General features: G+C 34.9%; 1 protein-coding gene across 1 annotated transcript; it reads right to left on the bottom strand.

Annotated features, from left to right (window-relative positions):
• Positions 1-637: 637 nt before the first annotated feature.
• LOC113335864 lies at positions 638-4,218 on the bottom strand. The gene is made up of 8 exons (XM_026581890.1): positions 3,594-4,218; positions 3,146-3,534; positions 2,675-2,986; positions 2,181-2,398; positions 1,929-2,012; positions 1,548-1,871; positions 1,361-1,460; positions 638-1,279 (listed from the first exon to the last, which is right to left on the bottom strand). Exons 1-8 carry the CDS (start codon positions 4,216-4,218, stop codon positions 638-640), a joined length of 2,694 nt encoding a protein of 897 aa, XP_026437675.1.
• Positions 4,219-12,999: the final 8,781 nt, after the last annotated feature.

Genomic DNA, 12,999 nt, shown 5'->3' with positions numbered 1-12,999 from the left:
AAAATGAGATAAAATTCACTATTCTTCACAGGCTACACAATACAAACTCCTCACCACAAGCAAGTGAACCGCTCCATGCAATTCACTTAGGAAAAAGCATCAGTCCGCCCCCAAATGCTTTCACCATAAAATTGAGAACCATAAGACCTTAGCACCATCATTTTAAATGTTTTTTTTTGTGGTTAATGAACTGGAATTCCATCATATATCTACAGGGTTACGAATCTAATTTGGTACTTGGAATTCAATTTCACCATATGCTTTGAGTAATGTATGAAGTGTATAAAAGATTTCTGAAATACAAGTAAACATGTAGTTATAGTGCATGTGCCCATAAATATATTCAAGCAATAGGACAAAAACATACCAACTCTCATTCTCTTGGATATCTATTTAAAAGTGACCAGAGTAGCAAGTTGTAAAGTACAGTAGTAGAAATTTCAATTGAAGTTCCATATGAGACACGGATAAAATGATGTTATTCATTTTACAAAGAATAAAGCACGCAAACATACAGAAAGCATGCTAAGGAACAGGATTAAACATAAGTTCCATCTTTATCGTTCTTTCAATATCATGTCACTAACCGAATAACCACAGATTAAAGGAAATAAAGCGATGTACCTGCGGGAGTGTGTCATTTTGGCTTGCGTATAAGTAAACCTCGGCAGTCAGTTCGGAAGTAATCATTTCGGGATTCTTTACCCAAGTCTTGTGGATCTACAGACGGCAAGATATTATCATTCGCAGAAAAGATTACTGTACTGAATTCCTCATCGTTGCCATCGTCATCTCTATAATTTTTGGGAGGTGTCACAAAAACAATAGACTTTTTCTTATCTAACTGGTCTTTGACATAAAATACCTGCTTAGCTTGTGAGGCTAAAATAAAAGGATCATTTTTGTATCCCAACATAGTAAGGTCAACAATCTTGTAGCCAAGAGCATCTCTTTTGACCCCACGTTTATTATCAACCCAATTGCACTTGAACAGATGAACTTTTCTTTCACAGTAATCTAACTCCCATATCTCTTGCAAGACACCATAATAAGAGGCTTTACCATATGTAACATCATCATCTCTAGATATGTGCATGTCATTTGCTGCAACGCTAACCCCACTATTCTGGTGAATTCTACCATCACGGGATCTTGTGCGGAATAGATATCCATTGATGCGATATACAGTGTATTTCGTTACCTCGTAGTGCGGGCCGTGTGATATCCATCTTAAGTTCTCTGAGATACTTTCTCTGTCGTCTGCCAACTCTTTTTCAACCTGAAATTCATTATTAGGATGAACCTTGAGTTTAAAGGAATATAACACATCAAACAAGACACTTTTTCTATGACCTATTACCTCATTTTTTAACCAAGCGCCAAAAGTGTTAGAGTGCTCTTTCTCTAGCCATGCTCGCTTTTTAGTAGAATAGTTAGTTTCCAAATATAGCTTGTGTCGGCTGGTATGTACAATAACCAAATGTTATTATACTTTGTACAAAAAAAAAGGAAAAAACAGGAAAAAAAAAAAACAAATTAATACTTACTCTATGTAAGGCTCAATTTCAGGCGTGTTCTGCATTACATAGAAATGTGCTTGTCTCAACTGTTCAGGGGTAACTATACACGGCTCTTCAGCTGATAACGGTTCTCCCTCCTGAGATGTATTATGCCTATCTAGTGGAATACCAATTGTCCTGATGCTTTTATGGTACTCACAATATATCTCAATCGTCTCTTCTGCAACATTCTCTTCGGCAATGCATCCACAAGGTTGATTCTTGTTTCGCACATGCCCCTTTATAACCTTCATACACCTTTCGAAAGGATACATCCATCGAAAGCAAACCGGACCGCATAACTTCACTTCCCTGGTAAGATGTACAGTTAAATGAATCATGATGTCAAAGAAGGATGGAAGAAAATACTTCTCTAGTAAGCATAACGTCACACAGAGATCCTCTTGCAATTTATCTAGCTCTTCCACCATGATTTCTTTGGCAGATATTGATCTGAAAAAGAAACAAAACCTGATAATAGCATATCTCACAGGTGTAGGCATAATTGATCGAATAGCGACGGGCAAAAATTGTTGCATAAGCATATGGTAATCATGTGATTTGAGTCCGATCAGCTTACGCTCTTTTAGGTTCACAAGGGTGGAAAAATCCGAACAATACCCTTCTGGAACTCTTAACTCGGATAGTGTCTCCAAGAATATGTCTTTTTCTTCCGTAGTTAATGTATAACATGCTGCGGGAAGTATCGTTCCTTTGTCATCTGTCTTAGGGTGTAACTCCGATTTTAACCCCAAACGCACCAAATCCTTTCTGGCGTTTAATCCATCTTTTGTATTCCCGTTGTGCAGCAACGTTCCAACAAGACTTTGTCCCACATTCTTTTCGACATGCATGAAATCAATACAATGTTGGACATCATTATAGCGCCAATATCTAAGTAGTCGCTGCCATATGTTGTACTTGCTCCAGTAAGTGGTTTCCCTGCCTTCCTCTTCCTCACCTGACCTATCGACTTCTTTTGATATTTTTCTGATGCGCTCAATTTTCGTTTTTCCGATGCGCTTCATCTTTCCACCTTTTCCAGGTGTAGCCTGCACGTCTTCCCCTTGAGTATTCGTCCCCTTCTTTCCCCATGAATTCTTTATACATTTTACCTCCTCATATATTTCTTCCCCGGTCATTGGTTCTGGAGCAGTCTCCCACTCTTGTTTTCCGCCAAATGCCCCCTTCTGCCTTCTGAACGGATGCTCATAGGGTAAAAATCTTCTATAACCAACATAAACATTCTTGTTTGAGTCATGAAGCCTAATACTGTGCGTTTTTTTACGACACACCACACAACCATGATATCCAGCGTAGCGACAACCACATAGTGTACCAAGAGCAGGATAATCGTTTATCGTCCACAAAACAACTGCACGTAGAGTAAACATTTCTTGGGCATATGCATCCCATGTTCTCTTTCCCTTCTCAAATAAGAATTGAAAATCTTTAACAAGAGGTTCTAAAAAGACATCGATGTTGTTTCCTGGCGCACCATCTATAAGTAACGACAACATGATGAACTTTCTCTTCATACACAGCCCCGGTGGAAGGTTGTAAATCACAACCAAAACTGGCCATACACTGTGATGTTTGGTGCCTGTGTTTACATCAACTCCATCAGCCGAAACAGCTAACCGCAGATTTCTTGGATCACCTTTAATTTCTGGGAAATTGTTATCTATCTCTCTCCAAGCATGTGAGTCTGCCGGATGACGTAAAACACCGTCTTTGTTTCTAGTGGTATCGTGCCATATCAAATCTTTTGCTGTGTGCTTCGATTGAAACAGCCGCTGAAATCTTGGGATGATGTCGAAGTACCACAATACCTTTGCTGGAACATTCTCGTAAACTTTACCATCCCTGTCAACTTTCCATCTGGGTGCTTTACAAGTAGGACACACTTTTTCATCCTTGTACTCATTCCAATAAAGAATGCAGTTGTTGATACATGCATGTATCTTTGTGTACCCTGAACCCATTGATTTCAATATTTTTTTTCCTGATATGTACTCCTCGCCATTAAATTACCTTCTTTGGGAAGCATGTCCTTTAACAAGGGTAACAATTCATTAAAAAACATGTCTGATGCACCGTGCTTACTCTTCAACTTAAACAACTGCACAATTGCAGACAACTTTGTGAAGTTGGGACATCCTTCGTATAAGGGCTTTTCAGCATTTTCAAGTAACTTTTTAAACTTTATAGGGTCATCTGCGAACTCTTCTGCAGCCTGCATCATATCTATAGTGTCTGGAGCATCAGTGGGAGTTCCCATTCCAAAATCTTCGTCTGGAGCATCAGTGGGAGTTCCCATTTCAAATTCAGCGTGCATACCATTGTTGACGTTAACTGGCTTACTACTAGTTATTGCCTCATCCTTTTCCCCATGCTTATTCCAAATAGTATACGTTTGATCGATTCCATTTACGAATAAATGATCTTCTACGTCGCCAACGGAGCATGCACAGAGATTTAAACAATTTGTACACGGACACAACATAAGAAATTCATCATATGTCTCACCCTCCTCCTTGAGATGGTTGACAGCATACCGCAGAAACGCCGCAACTCCTTCTCTATAACGTTTCTTCGTTCTATCAGTACTCATCCAGGATTTATCCATTCTGAAACGCAAAGAGACCAGTAGATCCATCAGTTGCACTCCAATGAAAGCAAAAACTGATAAATCAATTCAGAAATACAAGCTTAGCATTAACTAATAAATATGTTTCATTTCAAAATAATAGTTATCCCCTAACTTGACAATTTAGACATACAAGTCTTGAAATTACCAATAAATTCAGCACCATTTGAAACATAAAAAATTTATATGGACAAACATGGTAATAACAGATGAAACAGGCAATATGCAATTTCCCTCATACAAACCGATAATCATGCCACACAAACCCATAATCAGACATCCAGTATTAACTCAGGAAAATTGGTCTAGTACTTTCAGTAAATGGAGTCATTTCAAGTTTTGGAATAACACATACTGAAGGGTCTGTATGTCAGCCGCAGTTGGGAGATTTCGCGAGAATGAATTGCAGCAGCTCTAGGGTCAGTGTGTTTGTTAAATTAGAGTAAACACTGATCTGTGCTCTAATTGATTAACTTAGAAATCAAAATGTCATTTCAAATAAGTACTCTAATTGATTAACTTAGAAATATCAGATCATAAGTAGTATGTCCCTAGTTCTATAATTGACATAGTTGGCAACTTTTATATCTCTGGGAGCTCAAATCTTCTTCTTTAGACAGATGTGAAGTCACATCTGTCGAGAAAGAGCTCTAATGTTCATGAAGAATGATTGCACAATGACAATGAGAAAAAAAATACGAAGTACTTAACACTGGTGCATAGTACATCAAGGCTTGAAAAACATACCTATAAGTAACTTTGAGTCAGTTTTAGTGATTCTTTAAAAAAATGCCTTCCTTTTCTGGCTTTTCTCTCCTCGTCTCAAAGTGCTGATTTAGTAGAAATTAGATCCAGAAACAACAAATCCCAGGCAACTGTTGCAAAAAGTTAAGAATTTTATCATTGCAAATTTTCAAATTCTTCCAAAGGTCTTAACTGAAAATGCTCGAAACTGCACGATAGTATTATACATAAAGCAAATCACTAAATCTGTCTCTCATGGAACTGGAAACTCAATGCTTTCACTGAAGAATAATGACACCCCTGAAACAGATTGAAAACAAATACATGTACCTACAATACATCACCCATTTAGCTACAGATTCAAAAACAAATAGGATAACATCAACCATTTAGTTTTATGAAACATCACCAGATTGAATGAAACATCACCCATTCAGCTACAATACATCACCCATTTAGCTACCCATTTTACTAGTCCCTCTAATAGGATAACATCACCAGATAAGTTCTATGAAACATGCTCACAGATTCAACATGATGTACTGAACAACAAAGCAGTAGTGAGCACAGATTCTATATGTTGCAGGAAAAATAATAGACACAAACTTTAGTGCAGCGAAAAAGAATTTTAGTGCACAAACTTCAGACACAAACTTTACTCAACAGATTCTATATGTTGCAGGAGTTAACAACATTTCAGGCAAACATGGGGTATATCATTCAAGACAGAGCATGAAAAGTTCAGAGGTTTAACTAAATTACAATGAGGTTACAGTTCAACAAGCTATCATGATAATTATCAGAGATAATAACTTTAAGGTTTGAGAATGATACCTCCAGTATAAACTGGGTTTAGGCACTACCACATATTGTGATGCTCCTTCTTACCCCCTCCTTGGTTTGTATTTCAGCCTCACAAGTACCTGGTTGCTCAAAAGAGATTGTCAGGACTAACAAATTCAGAGAGCATCAATGTTGACTAACATCAAGGGAACCAGATGAAGCTAACACAGAGTGCAATGGGTTACAACAAAATTCAAAAAGCTAACATAGTAACACTTATTACTACGCAAAAATCATCTAGTATAATGAGAATTTCAGCAATCTAAGAATGAATGCTACAACATACCTAAGATGGGAGTAAATCAGACTGATTTTAGGGTTGAATCTATAGATATTCTAAAACATCAAGGGGCAATAATCCCGCCCAAAAGTTATTTCTTTTGATTTCAACCCCAAAATAAAAAGGTTAGGGTTCAAATAAAAAAATAATTGACTGGGATTATTACCGCTAGATGTTCTCAATATTCTTGATTTCATCAGATTTTCATCCTATGGAGGTGCAGAAATATTTCCAAAATTGAAGACTAAATCTTCCCTAAAAATCCCCTTATTTTCTGCCAGAATATCAGTTGGAGAATTTTTTTCCTTAAGATAGAGAGATATGGATGAAGTGATTTAGAGATTTTAGGGATGAACTGATAGGCGTACATGCCTGTTTGAGAAGATACCCATTTTACATTGTTAACATCAAAACCGAGCATGTGTTTGTCTTTTTTTTTTTAAAGTTAAATTATTTCCCCACACAAATTTAATTAAATTAAATTATAGTTAATTATAAATTATTCAATTAAAATTAAATTATAAATTATTCGATTAAAATTAAATTAGTACTCGAACTCGTTCCGAATCGATCAATATTTCAGGTGAAGTGTCGAGTCTTGATTATGTAATAACTAAATTTGATTATGTAATAACTAAATTTTTCGTGTCTCGATTCCAAAGGACGAAGTTCCGTTTTCATCAGTTTTACTCGAACTCGTTCCGAATCGATCAATATTTCAGGTGAAGTGTCGAGTCTTGATTATGTAACTAAATTTTGATCATGTAATAACTAAATTTTTATGTAATAACTAAATTATGATTATGTAATAACTAAATTTTGTCGTGTCTCGATTCCAAAGGACGAAGTTCCGTTTTCATCAGTTTTACTCGAACTCGTTTCGAATCGATCAATATTTCAGGTGAAGTGTCGAGTCTTGATTATGTAACTAAATTTTGATCATGTTATAACTAAATTTTGATTATGTAATAACTAAATTTGTCGTGTCTCGATTCCAAAGGACGAAGTTCCGTTTTCATCAGTTTTACTCGAACTCGTTCCGAATCGATCAATATTTCAGGTGAAGTGTCGAGTCTTGATTATGTAACTAAATTTTGATCATGTAATAACTAAATTTTGATTATGTAATAACTATTTTTCCGTGTCTCGATTCCAAAGGACGAAGTTCCGTTTTCATCAGTTTTACTCGAACTCGTTCCGAATCGATCAATATTTCAGGTGAAGTGTCGAGTCTTGATTATGTAACTAAATTTTGATCATGTAATAACTAAATTTTGATTATGTAATAACTAAATTATGATTATGTAATAACTAAATTTTCGTGTCTCGATTCCAAAGGACGAAGTTCCGTTTTCATCAGTTTTACTCGAACTCGTTCCGAATCGATCAATATTTCAGGTGAAGTGTCGAGTCTTGATTATGTAACTAAATTTTGATCATGTAATAACTAAATTTTGATTATGTAATAACTAATTTTTCCGTGTCTCGATTCCAAAGGACGAAGTTCCGTTTTCATCAGTTTTACTCGAACTCGTTCGAATCGATCAATATTTCAGGTGAAGTGTCGAGTCTTGATTATGTAACTAAATTTTGATCATGTAAACTAAATTTTGATTATGTAATAACTAAATTATGATTATGTAATAACTAAATTTTCGTGTCTCGATTCCAAAGGACGAAGTTCCGTTTTCATCAGTTTTACTCGAACTCGTTCCGAATCGATCAATATTTCAGGTGAAGTGTCGAGTCTTGATTATGTAACTAAATTTTGATCATGTAATAACTAAATTTTGATTATGTAATAACTAAATTATGATTATGTAATAACTAAATTTTCGTGTCTCGATTCCAAAGGACGAAGTTCCGTTTTCATCAGTTTTACTCGAACTCGTTCCGAATCGATCAATATTTCAGGTGAAGTGTCGAGTCTTGATTATGTAACTAAATTTTGATCATGTAATAACTAAATTTTGATTATGTAATAACTAAATTTTTCCGTGTCTCGATTCCAAAGGACGAAGTTCCGTTTTCATCAGTTTTACTCGAACTCGTTCCGAATCGATCAATATTTCAGGTGAAGTGTCGAGTCTTGATTATGTAACTAAATTTTGATCATGTATAACTAAATTTTGATTATGTAATAACTAAATTATGATTATGTAATAACTAAATTTTTCCGTGTCTCGATTCCAAAGGACGAAGTTCCGTTTTCATCAGTTTTACTCGAACTCGTTCCGAATCGATCAATATTTCAGGTGAAGTGTCGAGTCTTGATTATGTAACTAAATTTTGATCATGTAATAACTAAATTTTGATTATTTAATAACTATTTTTCGTGTCTCGATTCCAAAGGACGAAGTTCCGTTTTCATCAGTTTTACTCGAACTCGTTCCGAATCGATCAATATTTCAGGTGAAGTGTCGAGTCTTGATTATGTAACTAAATTTTGATCATGTAATAACTAAATTTTGATTATGTAATAACTAAATTATGATTATGTAATAACTAAATTTTTCGTGTCTCGATTCCAAAGGACGAAGTTCCGTTTTCATCAGTTTTACTCGAACTCGTTCGAATCGATCAATATTTCAGGTGAAGTGTCGAGTCTTGATTATGTAACTAAATTTTGATCATGTAATAACTAAATTTTGATTATGTAATAACTAAATTATGATTATGTAATAACTAAATTTTGTCGTGTCTCGATTCCAAAGGACGAAGTTCCGTTTTCATCAGTTTTACTCGAACTCGTTCCGAATCGATCAATATTTCAGGTGAAGTGTCGAGTCTTGATTATGTAACTAAATTTTGATCATGTTAACTAAATTTTGATTATGTAATAACTTTAATTTTTCCGTGTCTCGATTCCAAAGGACGAAGTTCCGTTTTCATCAGTTTTACTCGAACTCGTTCCGAATCGATCAATATTTCAGGTGAAGTGTCGAGTCTTGATTATGTAACTAAATTTTGATCATGTAAACTAAATTTTGATTATGTAATAACTAAATTTGATTATGTAATAACTAAATTTTCGTGTCTCGATTCCAAAGGACGAAGTTCCGTTTTCATCAGTTTTACTCGAACTCGTTCCGAATCGATCAATATTTCAGGTGAAGTGTCGAGTCTTGATTATGTAACTAAATTTTGATCATGTAATAACTAAATTTTGATTATGTAATAACTAAATTTTCCGTGTCTCGATTCCAAAGGACGAAGTTCCGTTTTCATCAGTTTTACTCGAACTCGTTCGAATCGATCAATATTTCAGGTGAAGTGTCGAGTCTTGATTATGTAACTAAATTTTGATCATGTAATAACTAAATTTTGATTATGTAATAACTAAATTATGATTATGTAATAACTAAATTTTTCGTGTCTCGATTCCAAAGGACGAAGTTCCGTTTTCATCAGTTTTACTCGAACTCGTTCGAATCGATCAATATTTCAGGTGAAGTGTCGAGTCTTGATTATGTAACTAAATTTTGATCATGTTAAACTAAATTTTGATTATGTAATAACTAAATTATGATTATGTAATAACTAAATTTTGTCGTGTCTCGATTCCAAAGGACGAAGTTCCGTTTTCATCAGTTTTACTCGAACTCGTTCCGAATCGATCAATATTTCAGGTGAAGTGTCGAGTCTTGATTATGTAACTAAATTTTGATCATGTAATAACTAAATTTTGATTATGTAATAACTAAATTATGATTATGTAATAACTAAATTTTGTGTGTCTCGATTCCAAAGGACGAAGTTCCGTTTTCATCAGTTTTACTCGAACTCGTTCGAATCGATCAATATTTCAGGTGAAGTGTCGAGTCTTGATTATGTAACTAAATTTTGATTATGTACTAAAAAAAGTAAAAGAAAAATGAAAAAAATTTAAGTAAAAATGAAAATAATGAAAAAATTTATGCCACATTTATGTCCAGCCCCGTCAATTACATGGTTAAGCTACACGCCAGCCCAGTCCATTCATGGTTTAAGCTAACACTCCAGCCCAGTCCATTACGATTTTACTTATGTTATTTCAAATGCATCGAAGGATAGTCCATAGTAAATCTAACGGTGAATATATTTATCACAAGCCCAACCAATAGTTAATTAATAGGGAAAACCTCTTCTACCTATGTAAACCAAATTCTTTCGTTTGATCTTTCCTCCTAAACCGAGTTACAGAGCGGAGAACTAGAGAACCTAAGCAGAGTAAAAAGGGATAAAGTTTCTAAGCTTAAAATCATGGAAACATTGATATTGTTAGAGTACAAAGGGAAATCGGATTTCTAAAGTTTGAATATTTTTAGTCTACCGTAGGATCAAATCAAATGGTATTTTCTTAGAGATTTTTTCCGAAAAAAGGAAATCGTAGACCAAATCAATCGATTTTTCAGTTCACCCTAAATATTTGAGCGGGATGAAATGAACGCAAATTTTTCGGCGGGATTATTCAATCTGTGCGACTTTATAAAGGGCCGTATGGTGTTGAGGAATTGCATGGCTAAATCTTATAAAGGTATATCCTGTTCTCAATCTTTCTTTCGTCTAAAAAGCTTAGTTATTCAAACCCTAATTGATTCAAACCTTAATTTTTGAATCAGACCCAATTGATTCAAAGGTTAAGTTTTGACTCAAACCCTAATTCTTAATTTTTGATTCATTGAAAGCAGGGTTTATGCACCTGTTTATTTCTTATTAAGAAGAACAATGGTGTGCATGCATGTTTAAGCTTTTCCTATGTTATGCTTAGGATCTTTATGCAGATTGTATTCTAAGTTGCATAGTGGCTGGATAACAACTCAGTCTTCTATGGTTATGGAAATGCTATTCTTTTATGTTTTTTTTCTTTCTTTTCCGATGAATCTGATTAATGTTTTTCACACTGCAAACAATAGTTTAAGCTTCTGTGGTTCTCCCTGAAACCACTCGACATCACATTCTTATCTCATTTAGCTGGCCACATTCTCTGTCGTGTATACTCCCGTGTCATTGACGTTTTGTATAATGGGATTATAATTATGTCAGAGCTAGGTCAATTGAATGTTATTCCTTGGTTTTTTTATCTGTCTATTCTGATGAATGTTTTTCACATTGCAAACCAATAGTTTAAACTTCTGTGGTTCTCCCTGAAACCACTAGAAATCACATTTTTATCTCATTTTCATCAACTTTAGCTGGTCAGTAAGCTTCCATCTGTCGTGTATACTCCCGAGTCATTGACATTTTGTATAATGGGATTATAATTATGTCGGAGATCGGCATCCGTCGTTTGTTTTTAGGGAACTTGGTAGGTTTACATAATTGTGTATGTTTGAACTGGAGTCTTGCTTGAGTTCTTTCAATGCTCTAGTAAAAACCTCAGCGATTAATAATTTTTTAATTGTTATATCTTTTAACAATTCTGAGACGGCATCCTGCTCTTGCATCTAATCATACTAATCAAGACCATGTTAGTACTGACATAATCAAGACCATGTTAATTGACTGTTATTTAATTTTTGCTTGTGTCTAGCTTAATAACTTTTGACTTTTGATTGAAAAGAATTCAGACCTTATTTGATTGAATCATATACATGTATATGCAGTTTCCTATATGACTACACAAGAGAATTCGAGTTGGGAGCCAGAGTATGATGATGAGTATGCTGAAAATGAGACTGCAGCCCTGGAGGCTCAAGCCTTGCAGAATTTAGGAGAGTCAGAGGATGAAGACGAAGATTCCGATGGTAGTCGCACCGGTTCCGATGGTGATAGCTCCAGTTCTGATGATGAATCGACTGAAAGTCCTGAACACCTGGTAATGCTATACTAGCTTGTCTGTTTTTGTTTGCTTTGGACTTAAAAAATATGAGTACACTCTTACACCATGTTTACTCTTATTTTGGGTTTTTGAACTATAAAAAGACACAGGAGCTCCAAACAATACAGTAGAGTCTAAGGAGAATAATGTTCGAGGTTTAACAAGATTGAAGAAGCTAAAGAAAAATTTTGACGGCGAGAAGCATGTGATAGAATTTGATAATTTGGTCGATTTAAGGGGAAATATAAAGCTGAAATTGCTAGTTACATGGGTGTATTGGTACGTCGAGACGTTGGTCTAAGGCACTTGAAGTGGAAGGAAGTGAATTCAGTGATGAGGGATAAGTTATGGCACGAACTATTGGTATGTATATGCTGATCTATATTGATTTTTAATACTATATTTGTTATTAATTTGTTACCTGCCGTTAACATCTCCATATTTTGGCAGCGGTTTTATGAAATTGAGGAGACTATGAGAAGACAAATTATGAAATATTTTGGGGAACATTTGCGCAACTTCAGAAGAAAGTTGTATGTAAAGTTCATAGTGCCCAATTTGGGTAAACCTGCTAAACTAAATACTGTTCCTAAACAATATCGTGTCATTGTGAACCAAGAACAATGGGACAAGTTCGTAAAGTGGAGGTTGTCTGATAAATGCAAGGTTGTATATTGCACGTTTTAGTTTGGAAATATTGATATTAATTTCATTAATTAGTCTAACTTTTTTATGAATGAAATTCTTTAAATCTGTATGCTCAGGAGTTGTCCATTAGGGGAGCTAAGGCGCGTAAGAACCACAAATATAACCACAGGACGGGAAGAGCAGGGTATGCAGGGCTGTTGGAAAAATTAGTAAGTCCAGTTTGTTATACAAAATTATTATTATTTCCAGTTTAAATTATAGTATTATCTATCTAATTTTTCTTCTTGTGTATTTTATAATTACTAGATTAATGAGAAAGAGATCCTTGAAGATGAAAATCCTTCACGGTCTTTACTATGGAGGAAGGCACATCAAAACAAAAATGGAGAATACGATGACGATGATGTTAGGGAAAAAGCAGCTCAGCTTGTAAGACGACTGAAACTATCTAGCTATTTGTTTTGTGCTTGAGTAA

The sequence above is a fragment of the Papaver somniferum genome, unplaced genomic scaffold (genome assembly GCF_003573695.1).
Source record: "Papaver somniferum cultivar HN1 unplaced genomic scaffold, ASM357369v1 unplaced-scaffold_150, whole genome shotgun sequence".
NCBI lineage: Eukaryota > Viridiplantae > Streptophyta > Magnoliopsida > Ranunculales > Papaveraceae > Papaver > Papaver somniferum.
The sequence above is the reverse complement of the archived record's forward strand: the minus strand, read 5'-3'. Positions and strand labels throughout refer to the sequence as shown.